Source organism: Saimiri boliviensis, chromosome 7, assembly GCF_048565385.1.
Source record: "Saimiri boliviensis isolate mSaiBol1 chromosome 7, mSaiBol1.pri, whole genome shotgun sequence".
Classification (NCBI taxonomy): Eukaryota; Metazoa; Chordata; class Mammalia; order Primates; family Cebidae; genus Saimiri; species Saimiri boliviensis.
Window position 1 is genome coordinate 70,381,888 of NC_133455.1, and position 11,666 is coordinate 70,393,553.

The 11,666-nt window shown below is 44.4% G+C and overlaps 1 protein-coding gene across 1 annotated transcript in view; it reads right to left on the reverse strand.

The window, feature by feature from the left end:
- The window catches only part of SARNP (SAP domain containing ribonucleoprotein), a 64,161-nt gene extending 52,524 nt beyond the window's left edge, over positions 1-11,637 (reverse strand). The window contains exon 1 of the mRNA XM_010349936.2: positions 11,331-11,637. Coding sequence (XP_010348238.1) covers positions 11,331-11,366 — 36 coding nt within the window. The 5' untranslated portion in view covers positions 11,367-11,637. The remainder of the gene's footprint in view (positions 1-11,330) is intronic.
- Positions 11,638-11,666: the final 29 nt, after the last annotated feature.

An 11,666-nucleotide genomic window follows, 5' to 3' on the forward strand; every position in this document is an offset into this window, starting at 1 on the left:
AGGAATGGTAGCAAATGCCTGTAATCCCAGCTACTCATGAAGCTGAGCCAGGAGAATTGCTTGAATCCAGGAGGCAGAGGTTGCAGTGAGTCGAGATTGTGCCACTGCACTCCAGCCTGGGTGACAGAGAGAGACACTGCCTCAAAATAAATAAATAAAAATTTAAAAAAAAAAAAAAAAAAGACATAGAGGCTGGGCATGGTGACTCATGCCTGTAGTCTCTGCACATTGGGAGACCGAGGCAGGGGGACAGCTTTGAGCCCAGGAGTTCAAGAACAGCCTGCGCAACAGAATGAGACCCTGTTCCTACCAAAAAAAAAAAAAAAAAAAAAAAATTCTTTTTTAAAATTAGTCACATGTGGTAGCACATGCCTGTGGCCCCAGCTACCTGGGAGACTGAGGTGGGAGGAATGCTTGAACCCGGGAGGTCAAGGCTGCTAGGAACTGTGATCATACCACTGTACTCCAGCTTGGATGACACAGCAATATCTGGCTTCAAAAGAATTAATTAATTAATTAACGAACCAACAAATGCATGTATGCATTCATGAATGAATAAGAAACAGATGAATAAAAACATAAAATAGCTGAAAATGATGTAATTTCTTTTTGTACATATTTCAGCATGATTACATAAGCAGAACTAAAACCTTTTAAAACAAAATAGGAACTAACATAAAATCTTTAACATTTTTCTAAATTGATTTGATTTTAAAATGTTTTGGCTCCAGCACTCTGGAAGGCCAGAGGTGGGCGGATCACTTGAGTCCAGGAGTTCGAGACCAGCCTGGGCAACATGCTGAAACCCCGTCTCTACTAAAAATATACAAAAATTAGCAAGGCATGGTGGCGTGCGCCTGTAGTCCCAGCTACTTGAAGGGCTGAGGCCAGAGGATGGCTTGAGTCCAGGAAATCGAGGCTGCAGTGAGGTGAGATCATGCCACTGCATTCCAGACTGAGTGACATAAGGTGACTCTGTCTCAAAACAAAACATATTTTAACAGGTATACTGAATGAACTGTATAATATGTAAATTATATCTCAAGGCTTTTAAAAAAAAATCAGGGGCGTGGTGGCTCACACCTATAATCTCAGATCTTTGAGAGGCCAAGGCAGGTGGATCACTTGAGGTCAGGAGTTCAAGAACAGCCTGACTAACATGGTGAAAAATCATACCTACTAAAAAAAAAAAAAAAAAAAATTTAGCCAAAAAAAAGATGCTTTGTGTTGTAAGAAAAAAAAACAGGGCCGGGCGCGGTGGCTCAAGCCTGTAATCCCAGCACTTTGGGAGGCCAAGGCGGGTGGATCACAAGGTCAAGAGATCGAGACCATCCTGGTCAACATGGTGAAACCCCGTCTCTACTAAAAATACAAAAATTAGCTGGGCATGGTGGCGCGTGCCTGTAATCCCAGCTACTCGGGAGGCTGAGGCAGGAGAATTGCCTGAACCCAGTAGGCGGAGGTTGCGGTGAGCCGAGATCACGCCATTGCACTCCAGCCTGGGTAACAAGAGCGAAACTCCGTCTCAAAAAAAAACAAAAAAAAAAACAGGCCGGGTGCGGTGGCTCAAGCCTGTAATCCCAGCACTTTGGGAGGCCGAGGCGGGTGGATCACAAGGTCGAGAGATCGAGACCAACCTGGTCAACATGGTGAAACCCCGTCTCTACTAAAAATACAAAAAATTAGCTGGGCATGGTGGCACGTGCCTGTAATCCCAGCTACTCAGGAGGCTGAGGCAGGAGAACTGCCTGAACCCAGGAGGCGGAGGTTGCGGTGAGCCGAGATCGCGCCATTGCACTCCAGCCTGGGTGACAAGAGCGAAACTCCGTCTCAAAAAAAAAAAAAAAAAAACAAAAATCAGCCGAGCATAGTGGCATGTGCCTACAGTCCCAGCTACTTAGGTGGCTGAGGTGGAGAGATCATTTGGGTCTGGGAGATTGAAGCTGCAATGAGCCACGATCATGCCACTGCACTCCAGCCTGGGCAACACAGCAAGATCCTGTCTCAAGAAGAAAACAAACAAAACAGCTAGCTAGGCACAATTGTTCACATCTCTCATCCTAGCACTTTGGGAGGTTGAGGCAGGAGGATCACTTGAGCCTTAGAGTTCAAGACCAGCCTGGGCAACACAGTGAGACCCTGTCTCTCAAAAAATAAAAAATTAGCCGGGCATGGTAGTGCACACTTGTAGTCCTAGTTACTGGGGAGGCTAAGGCAGGGGCATCACTTGAATACAGAAGGTTGAGGCTGCAGTAAGCCATGATCATGCCACTGCACTTCAGCCTGGGCAACAGAGGGAGATCCTGTCTCAAAAAAAAAAAAAAAAAAAAAAAACAAGTTATAGAACATTCTATACAGGATATAAATGTAAAAAATAATACACACGCATCTCTGTATAATGTATATAAACAAGATGCCTGGAGAAGAAACAGGTAAGTTAACATCGGTTGAATCTGAGAAGAGAAAGCTAGTTTGAGAAAAGTATAGGAATGAAACTTTTTACCATATACTCTTTTGTGAACTTGTGCATAATTACCTATTCAAAAACAATTTTTTTTTTTTTTTTTTTGAGATGGAGTCATGCTCTTGCTGCCCAGGCTGGAACGCAATGGCACAATCTCAGCTCACCACAACCCCCGTCTCCCGGGTTCAAGCAATTCTCCTGCCTCAGCCTCCTGAGTAGCTGGAATTACAGGCATGTGCCACCACACCTGGCCAATTTTTGTATTTTTAGTAGAGACAAGGTTTCTCCATGTTGGTCAGGCTGGTCTCAAACTCTCAACCTCGGGTTATCTTGGCCTCCCAAACTGCTCGGATTACAGGTGTGAGCCACCTCACCCAGCCTCAAAAACAATTTTTTTTTTTTTTTTTTTGAGACGGAGTTTCGCTCTTGTTACCCAGGCTGGAGTGCAATGGCGCGATCTCGGCTCACTGCAACCTCCGCCTCCTGGGCTCAGGCAATTCTCCTGCCTCAGCCTCCTAAGTAGCTGGGATTACAGGCATGCGCCACCGTGCCCAGCTAATTTTTTGTATTTTTAGTAGAGACAGGGTTTCACCATGTTGACCAGGATGGTCTCTATCTCTTGACCTCGTGATCCACCCGCCTCGGCCTCCCAAAGTGCTGGGATTACAGGCTTGAGCCACCGCGCCCGGCCAAAAACAATTTTTTAATCTTATTTTTCAGTTTCAATAAAACATTCTCCATTCTACCTATCCAACCCGCAGAGAAAGGACAGATCAACTTACCCCCATAATACATTTGACAATCATGCATTGCCCCATGATTTCTATTTTTTAATTTTTATTTTGACTCAGGGTTTTGCTCTGTTGTTCAGGCTGGAATGCAGTGGCACGATCATGGCTCACTGCAGCCTCGACCTCCTGGGCTCATATGATCCTCCTGCCCCAGCCTCCTGTGTAGCTGGGACCACAGATGTGTGCCACCACAACCAGCTAATTTTTTTACTTCTCGTGGAGATGAGGTCTCACTATGCTGCCCAAGCTGTTCTCAAACTCCTAGGTTCAAGTGATCCTCCTGTCTCAGCCTCCCAAAGTGTTGTTTGGGATTATAGGTATGAGTCACTGTGCCCAGCTTGCCCTGTGATTTCTTCTAGTTAATTGGTCTTAATTTCTTTTTTTTTTTTTACTCAGTTTTGCTCTTGTCACCCAGGCTGGAGTGAAGTGGCACAATCTCAGCTCACTGCAACCTCTTTCTCTCCAGCTCAAGCAATTCTCCTGCCTCTGCCTCCCGAGTAACTGGGATTACAGGTGCGCACTACCATGCCCAGCTAATTTTGTATTTTTAGTAGAGATGGGGTTTCACCTTGGCCAGGCTGGTCTCAAACTCCTGACCTCAGGTGATCCACCCACCTCGGCCTCTCAAAGTGCTGGGATTATAGGTGTGAGCCACCAGATCTGGCCAAATTTTGATTAAAATATTTTATTAGAAATATTTTCCATATTATGTCAACATATAGTTTGTAAATTATTTGAAGGCAGAGATGTTTTCTATCACCTATAACATGTATGATAGGAATTCACAATCCTTACAAGGAACCTAATGGTTGGTATTATGATTAGGCTTAAAGAAATTCAGTAACTTGCTTAAATATCACACAACTGGCCAGGTGCGATGGCTCATGCCTGTAATTCCAGCAGTTTGGGAGGCTGAGATGGGAGGATTGCTCGAAGCCAGGAGTTTGAGACCAGCCTGGTCAACACAGGGAGACTCCATCTCTACAGAAAATTTAATAATTAGGGCCGGGTGTGGTGGCTCACGTCTGTAATCTCAGCACTTTGGGAGGCCAAGACAGGCAGATCATGAGGTCAGGAGACTTGAGACCACCCTGCTAACACAGTGAAACCCCGTCTCTACAAAAAATACAAAAAATTAGCTGGGCATGGTGGCACACACCTATAATCCCTGCTACTCAGGAGGCTTGAGGCAGGAGAAATGCTTGAACCCAGGAGGCAGAGGTTTGCAGTGAGCTGAGATCGTGCCACTGCACCCCAGCCTGGGCGACAGAGGGAGACTCTGTCTGAAGAAAAAAAAATAAAATTAACAGACAGTTCAGGTATGGTAGTTGGGAGCAGGGGCTGAGGTGGATCACTTGAGTCCAGGAAGACTGAGGCTGCAGTCACCTGATTGTGCCACTGCACTTCAGTCTGGGGAAAAAAAAAGATCTTGTCTCAAAAAAAAAAAAAAAAAGCTTGTAAACAGTAGGCCAATATGCCAGCTCAAGTGTCTCTATTTATGCACAATATTAACTGCCAAATTCTTGGCACTTCTTTTTATTTTTTTGAGATGGAGTCTGTTGCCCAGGCTGGAGTGCAGTGGCGTGATCTCAGCTCACTGCAATCTCCACCTCCTGGATTTGAGAAATTCTCCTGCCTCAGCCTCCAGAGTAGCTGAGACTACAGGCGCGTGCCACCACGCCCGGCTAATTTCTTTTGTATTTTTAGTAGAGACAGGGTTTCACCATGTTAGCCAGGATGGTCTCGATCTCCTGACCTTGTGATCCGCCGCATCTGGCCAGCACTTCTTTCACTCTCTCCTCCTCAGCCTCCTTGCTAGCTCTTCTTCCACCCAAACCTGCAAATATTTAGGAAGATTCCTTCTTTGGGTCTCTTCTCATTCTACCTACATCAAAGGCTAATTCACTTCCTGATCTTAATCAGCGGCAAAGTCTATCAGCATTATCTTTAAAATATATCCAGAATCAAATCCCTTCTCACCAATGCTACTTCTCCAGTCTTTCTTTTATACAGATTATTGTCAAAACTCTTCAGCCCTTGCCTCACTACAGTTTATTCTCAACAAAGTAGCACAATGATCTTTTGAAAGTTTAAGTCAGAACATGTCACTCTAGTCAAACATCATCCACTGGTTTCCTATCTCACTAAGGGTAAAAGGCTGAATCCTATCACCTACAAGACCCTGCGCGTTTGTCCCTCCCCTACCATTACCTTATTACCATTGCTCACTCTGATAAGCCAAACTGGTCTTGTGCTATTCCTCTAACACTTTGGACATAGCTCATTCCTTCACCTCCTTCAACTCTTCGTATAATCATCTCCTTCTTAATGAGGCCTTCCCTAGTCACCCTACTTAAAATTACAATACCCTTCCCACTGTACTCCCTATTCCCCGTCTCCTATTTTTCCTCTATGTGCCTTATCATCATTTGACATACCATACATTTTACTTTTTATTTTGCCTTCCCTCAGTAAAATACAAGCTTTATGAAAGCAAGGATTTTGTCTGTCTTGTTCACTGCTATATCCCTAGCACCCACAGTAACTGGGAAAAGGCAAGTGTTCCGTATTTTCTGAATAAATCCCAAGTCTTCATCATCAGCTTTCAGCTCTTGAGTGAAAGACCCACATTTCCGGCCGGGTGCAGTGGCTCACAACTGTAATCCCAGCACTTCGGGAGGCCAAGACGGGTGGATCGCGAGGTCAAGAGATCGAGACCATCCTGGTCAACATGGTGAAACCCCATCTCTACTAAAAATACAAAAAATTAGCTGGGCATGGTGGTGCGTACCTGTAATCCCAGCTACTCAGGAGGCTGAGGTAGCAGAATTGCCTGAACCCAGGAGGTAGAGGTTGCGGTGAGCTGAGACCGCACCATCGCACTCCAGCCTGGGTAAGAAAAAAAAGCAAAACTCCGTCTCAAAAAAAAAAAAGACCCACATTTCCAACTGACTACCTGACATCTCTTCTGCACAAAACTGGCTTCTCCTCCTCCCAACTCAGATTAAAGGTATCATTGCCCAAACTCTAAAGTCACCTTTCATTCTTTCCACATCTAACTGATCTATAAATACTTAAAATTCTACATCCTAAATGTCTTTCAAATTCATTCCCATTCTTTTGAAATCTTGATATACTTATTCAATTGACAAATAGTTATTGAGCACCTACTGTGTGTCTAGTATCTTGGATACAGGGAAATAATCATGAGCAAAACATAGAGTCCTTTCTCATACAGAGCTTACAATCTTGTAGAGAACAAGGCATCAATGATCAGATCCATTTTTCGTATTTTCAAATGAAGATAATAGAGGTATTAACCTTATAAGATTATTATAAGAATTAAATCAATTAATGTATATAAATGGCTTCAAACAGTGTTTTGCCACATAATAAATGCTAAGTGTTAGCAATTAATGAAGATAAAAGAAATAAAATAAAATAAGGCTGCAGTAGTTGACGTATGACTAACTATCCTGAAGAAACTGGCAGGGATATAATTTAAAGGTTTTAAGCAGGCGACTGACTTCTATAATAAACACCTAAGCGGTGAAATCACTATCTGCCAAGAGAACACAAACTGATCATATCAAGTTTCTCCTTTCAAACTTCCAAAGGCCCCCAGCCCTACTTATCATTACATGACAAGGGTCAGAAATCCTTACACAACTTAGAAAGCCCTTTTCAATACCACTCTGATTTACACTTATGGTTAGTTTACCTATTTTCCTTTCCAAACTATCTTCAACTACCTCACTTTACTTTTCAATACAAATGTCTCACTGTTCTTAGCACTCTAACACTACTACAGCTCTCCTCCCCTCTGCAGTACTTCTTTTTTCTGATATTTGACTGGAAATCTGATGCTGTTCAAAATGCAGTTCAAGGCATTTTCACCCACAGTTCAATCTTTCTTTCCAACTGTGTTAGAATGGGTCAGGCACGGTGGCTCACACCTATAATCCAGAGGTTAGGAGTTCGAGACCAGCCAGGCCAACAACATGGTGAAACCCTGTCTCTATTAAAAATACAAAACTTGCCGGGCGCGGTGGCTCAAGTCTGTAATCCCAGCACTTTGGGAGGCTGAGGCGGGTGGATCACGAGGTCGAGAGATCGAGACCATCCTGGTCAACAAGGTGAAACCCCGTCTCTACTAAAAACACAAAAAATTAGCTGGGCGTGGTGGCGCGTGCCTGTAATCCCAGCTACTCAGGAGGCTGAGGCAGGAGAACTGCCTGAACCCAGGAGGCGGAGGCTGCGGTGAGCCGAGATCGCGCCATTGCACTCCAGCCTGGGTAACAAGAGCGAAACTCCATCTCAAAAAAAAAAAAAAAAGATTAAAAATACAAAACTTAGCTGGGCATGGAGGTACGTGCCTATAATCCCAGCTACTAGGGAGGCTGAAGCACTAAACTTGGGAGGTGGAGGTTACAGTGAGCTGAGATCAAGCCACTGCACTCCAGCCTAGGCAACAGAGCAAGGCTCCGTCTCAATTTAAAAAAAAAAAGAATGACTGCATTTCTAAAAAATCCTCAGAAATTTGCTGCTGATATGATGTCATGTATCAATTCAGATACATGATACCATGTTTCCTTCCTACTTCAAAGCATATTCCGTTCCTCTGAGGTGCCATACCAAAGCCCAAAATTCTCTTAATGACAATAAACAGATTTTTTTTTTCTTTTTCTTTTTGTTTTTTTTTTGGAGACAAGGTCTCCCTCTGTCACCAAGGCTGATGTGCATGCAACAGAGCAATCATCACACAGCTCTCTGCAGCCTCAACCTCGCAGGCTCAAGTGATCCTCCCACCTCAGCCTCTCAAGGAGCTGGGACTACAGGTGTGCACCACTACACCCAGGTAATTTTTTAATCTTTTGTAGAAACAGGGTCGCACTATTGTTATCTAAGCTAGTCTCAAACTCCTGACCTCAGACTCCCAAAATCTTAGAATGACAGGTGTCGGTCACTGCTCTGGGACTACAAGTGTGCACCACCACGCCCAGCTCATTTTTTAATCTTTTGTAGAGACAGGGTCTCACTATGTTGCCTAAGCTAGTCTCAAACTCCTGGCCTCAGCCTCCCAAAGTGTTGGGATTACAAGTATGGGTCACGGCACCCAGCCAAGACTTTTTTTTAAAGGCAATAAAATCTCAAGTCAACCTAGAAGTCAGGATCATTGCATCAAGATCACCAGTGGAACCAAACATAAACTGTCCTAAATATCAGAATCAAAGGCATGAGTTCTTTTTTTTCTTTTGAGACAGAGTCTCACTGTCCCCCAGGCTGGAGTGCAGTGGCACGATCTCGGCTCACTGCAACCTCCACCCCGGGGCTCATGTGATTCTTGTGCCTCAGCCTTCCCAGCAGCTGGGACTACAGACACGCACCACCATGCCTGGCTAATTTTTGCATTTTTAGTAGAGGTGGGGTTTTGCCATGTTGCCCAGGCTGGTCTCCAACTCCTGGCCTCAAGCAATCCACCCACCTCAGCCTCCCAAAGTGCTAGGATTACAGGCATAAGCCACCATGCCTGGTCAAAGGCATGAGTTCTTAACCAGAGGTCCATGGACTCCTCAGGGCTACAAGGTAGTTTTATGAAGCCCCTCAAACTGCATGCAAAGTACGTGTACATGCCTTTTTCTGGGGAGAGAGGGTCCATACCTTTCATCAGAGTTTCAAAGATATCTGTGACCTCCAAAAGGTTAAGAAGTGCTCTAGAGAAAAAGCAAAGACAAGCAAATATGATTAAAGAGCGAGTCCTTTTTAGGCTGTCAGGAGTGCCTAATGTTCTCTTAGACTGTAACACTGAAATCAGGTCAGAGGACTTTATGTAAAAGTTACTTATCCAGTCAAATACAAGTTTAATATAGATCTGACAAACACAGATTTGATGGAAGGAGAAACTCCATAAACCAAAACAATTATAAAAGCAAGTAAGTCATGGGGCAGCTGGTGATTTACTCTAGCGATTTCAAAAATAGGCTAAATAGCCAGGCGTGGTGGCGCATGCCTGTAATCCCAACACTTTGGGAGGCCAAGGCGGGTGTATCACAAGGTCAGGAGTCGACACCAACCTGGCCAACATGGTGAAACCCCATCTCACTAAAAATATAAAAATTAGCCAGGCATGGTGGCACATGCCTGTAGTCCCAGTTGCTTGGGAGGCTGAGGCAGGAGAATCACTTGTACCTGGGAGGTGGAGGGAGCAGTGAGCTGAAACTGCACCACTGCACTCCAGCCTGGGCGACACAGCGAGACTCCATCTCAAAAAAAAAAAAAAAAAAAAAAGACAAATAGGAAGAAAATAAAGAAAATATTAAGTCTTCTATGCATAGTTCCTTTTTGTCTCATTCAAAAATTCCTTTTCTATGTTTTATAATGGTACAGAAGCATACAATTTCTATACGTACAGTATATATACACCAAGTGGAGATGATTGCTCAATTTTTCTTCTACTCATCACAATAACTATCAGACCACTGACACAGTCTATGCATTTCAGTACCACCAAGTTAACAATAACCCGAGAATAACACAAAAACCCACTAACAGAGTTTAGAATCCAAGAGTAAGAAAAACATCAGCTTTCACAGAAAGACTAATTGGGGTCAACTAACGAGTGACTAAAGAAAGGTCTTCTCCCTACCCTTAAGCTTTCTTAACAACAACAAAAACAAACAAACAAAAAAACACTTCAAGCTTTAAAGGATCACTTTTCAGTTTCAGCTGTAACAGCCTGGTTTGTCCAAAACATCTAATAGGAAATCTACCTGTGAAACCACAGAGAATTAATCAAGATTAGTTTACCCTAAAAGAAAATACTCTTTGAAATTTTCTTCTTTTTAATACATTTTTAAACTTTTTCATCTATCTTAGTTGTTTTCAATCTACCTTAAATAAATACTCTCTCTTCCAGGAAAATAATAATCCAAGTATGAGGAAACTACCAAGATTCTCATAAGACAATTTAAAATAGCTTTTGTGATTCACTGTCACCCAATGGTAACACCAGGAGATGTAGGGCCCATCGAGATATGAAATGGAACAGAGATAATCTTTTTTTTTTTTTTTTTTATTTGAGACGGAGTTTCGCTCTTGTTACCCAGGCTGGAGTGCAATGGTGTGATCTCGGCTCACCGCAACCTCCGCCTCCTGGGTTCAGGCAATTCTCCTGCCTCAGCCTCCTGAGTAGCTGGGATTACAGGCACGCGCCACCACGCCCAGCTAGTTTTTTGTATTTTTAGTAGAGACGGGGTTGACCAGGATGGTCTCGATCTCTCGACCTCGTGATCCACCCGCCTCGGCCTCCCAAAGTGCTGGGATTACAGGCTTGAGCCACCGCGCCCGGCTTAAATCTTAACCTTGGAATTGTTTTTCCCAAATACTGCAGATGTGAATTCTCTCTGGTGGTAGGAGATGATGTGTGAGGTAGGCTGGCAAGTGGAGAACCGCGTCAGAGAACTCGAAAACTTTTAAATATGAGGTGTCTGTACTTCTATCTCAAGGCCTCCTCAACCCCAGGCTTCTAAGGTGAGACCGATCTTCTAAGAGGCCTTTCCCTGGTTTAAAAATTCTGCCTGGGGACGTAATCCCACCTAGAAAAGGGGAGTGTCTGCGATCTATTCAAACAGAAACACACAAAAATGCCACCATCTGCTAACAGGCGAATCTCAGCTTCAGAAGACAGACTGGAAACATCATCCCAGGGAAGAAAAAGGGATCCTGGGTCCGACTTGGGGCAAAGAGGAGGGACCAACTGACGTAATGCAGACCAGAAGAGCAACGAGGAGTATAACAAGTAGAAGGCACTTACACAACCTGGTGGACAAGGGTGACGGACGATACAACGATGATGGAAACAGAAATAACAAAAAATATATAGCAGTGAAACCGTGAGGAGAAATGGGAAATTAGGGAAGGCGTAGTGGGGAAGAGCGGCACAAAAGAGCTACGGCGGGAGCCGAGAAACAAAATGGAAAAGGCTGCAAGGAGAACACGTAGGAGAAGGCGCAAGTCACTCTGCAGAATTCAGTTCCCAGAAAAGTCCAACTCAGCCCTTCCCCAATTCACCGTACCTTCAGCTTATGGAGCTCCACCGTTTCGGTCGCCATCTTGTTACCCCTCACTCCACTAAGCCCCCACCCTTGGCCTCCGCTTCCAGGAGCTCCCGCCTTCGGGGTGGAAATGCAAGGCTGACCAATCGTTGTCACTCTTGCTCCCACTACACACCATCAGCTCTTTCCATTGGTGAATAGCGGACGTCCCTCTTACGCCTCTCGGCGGCTTTCCCCACCTCTTTCAAAAGGTGGGACAGAGGGAGGGGCGGGCACTGCATCTTGCGAACGACAGAAATAGCAACCAATTGTGCGTCTGCATCACAGACCACCAACCAATGGGTGGTGGCACCGCTG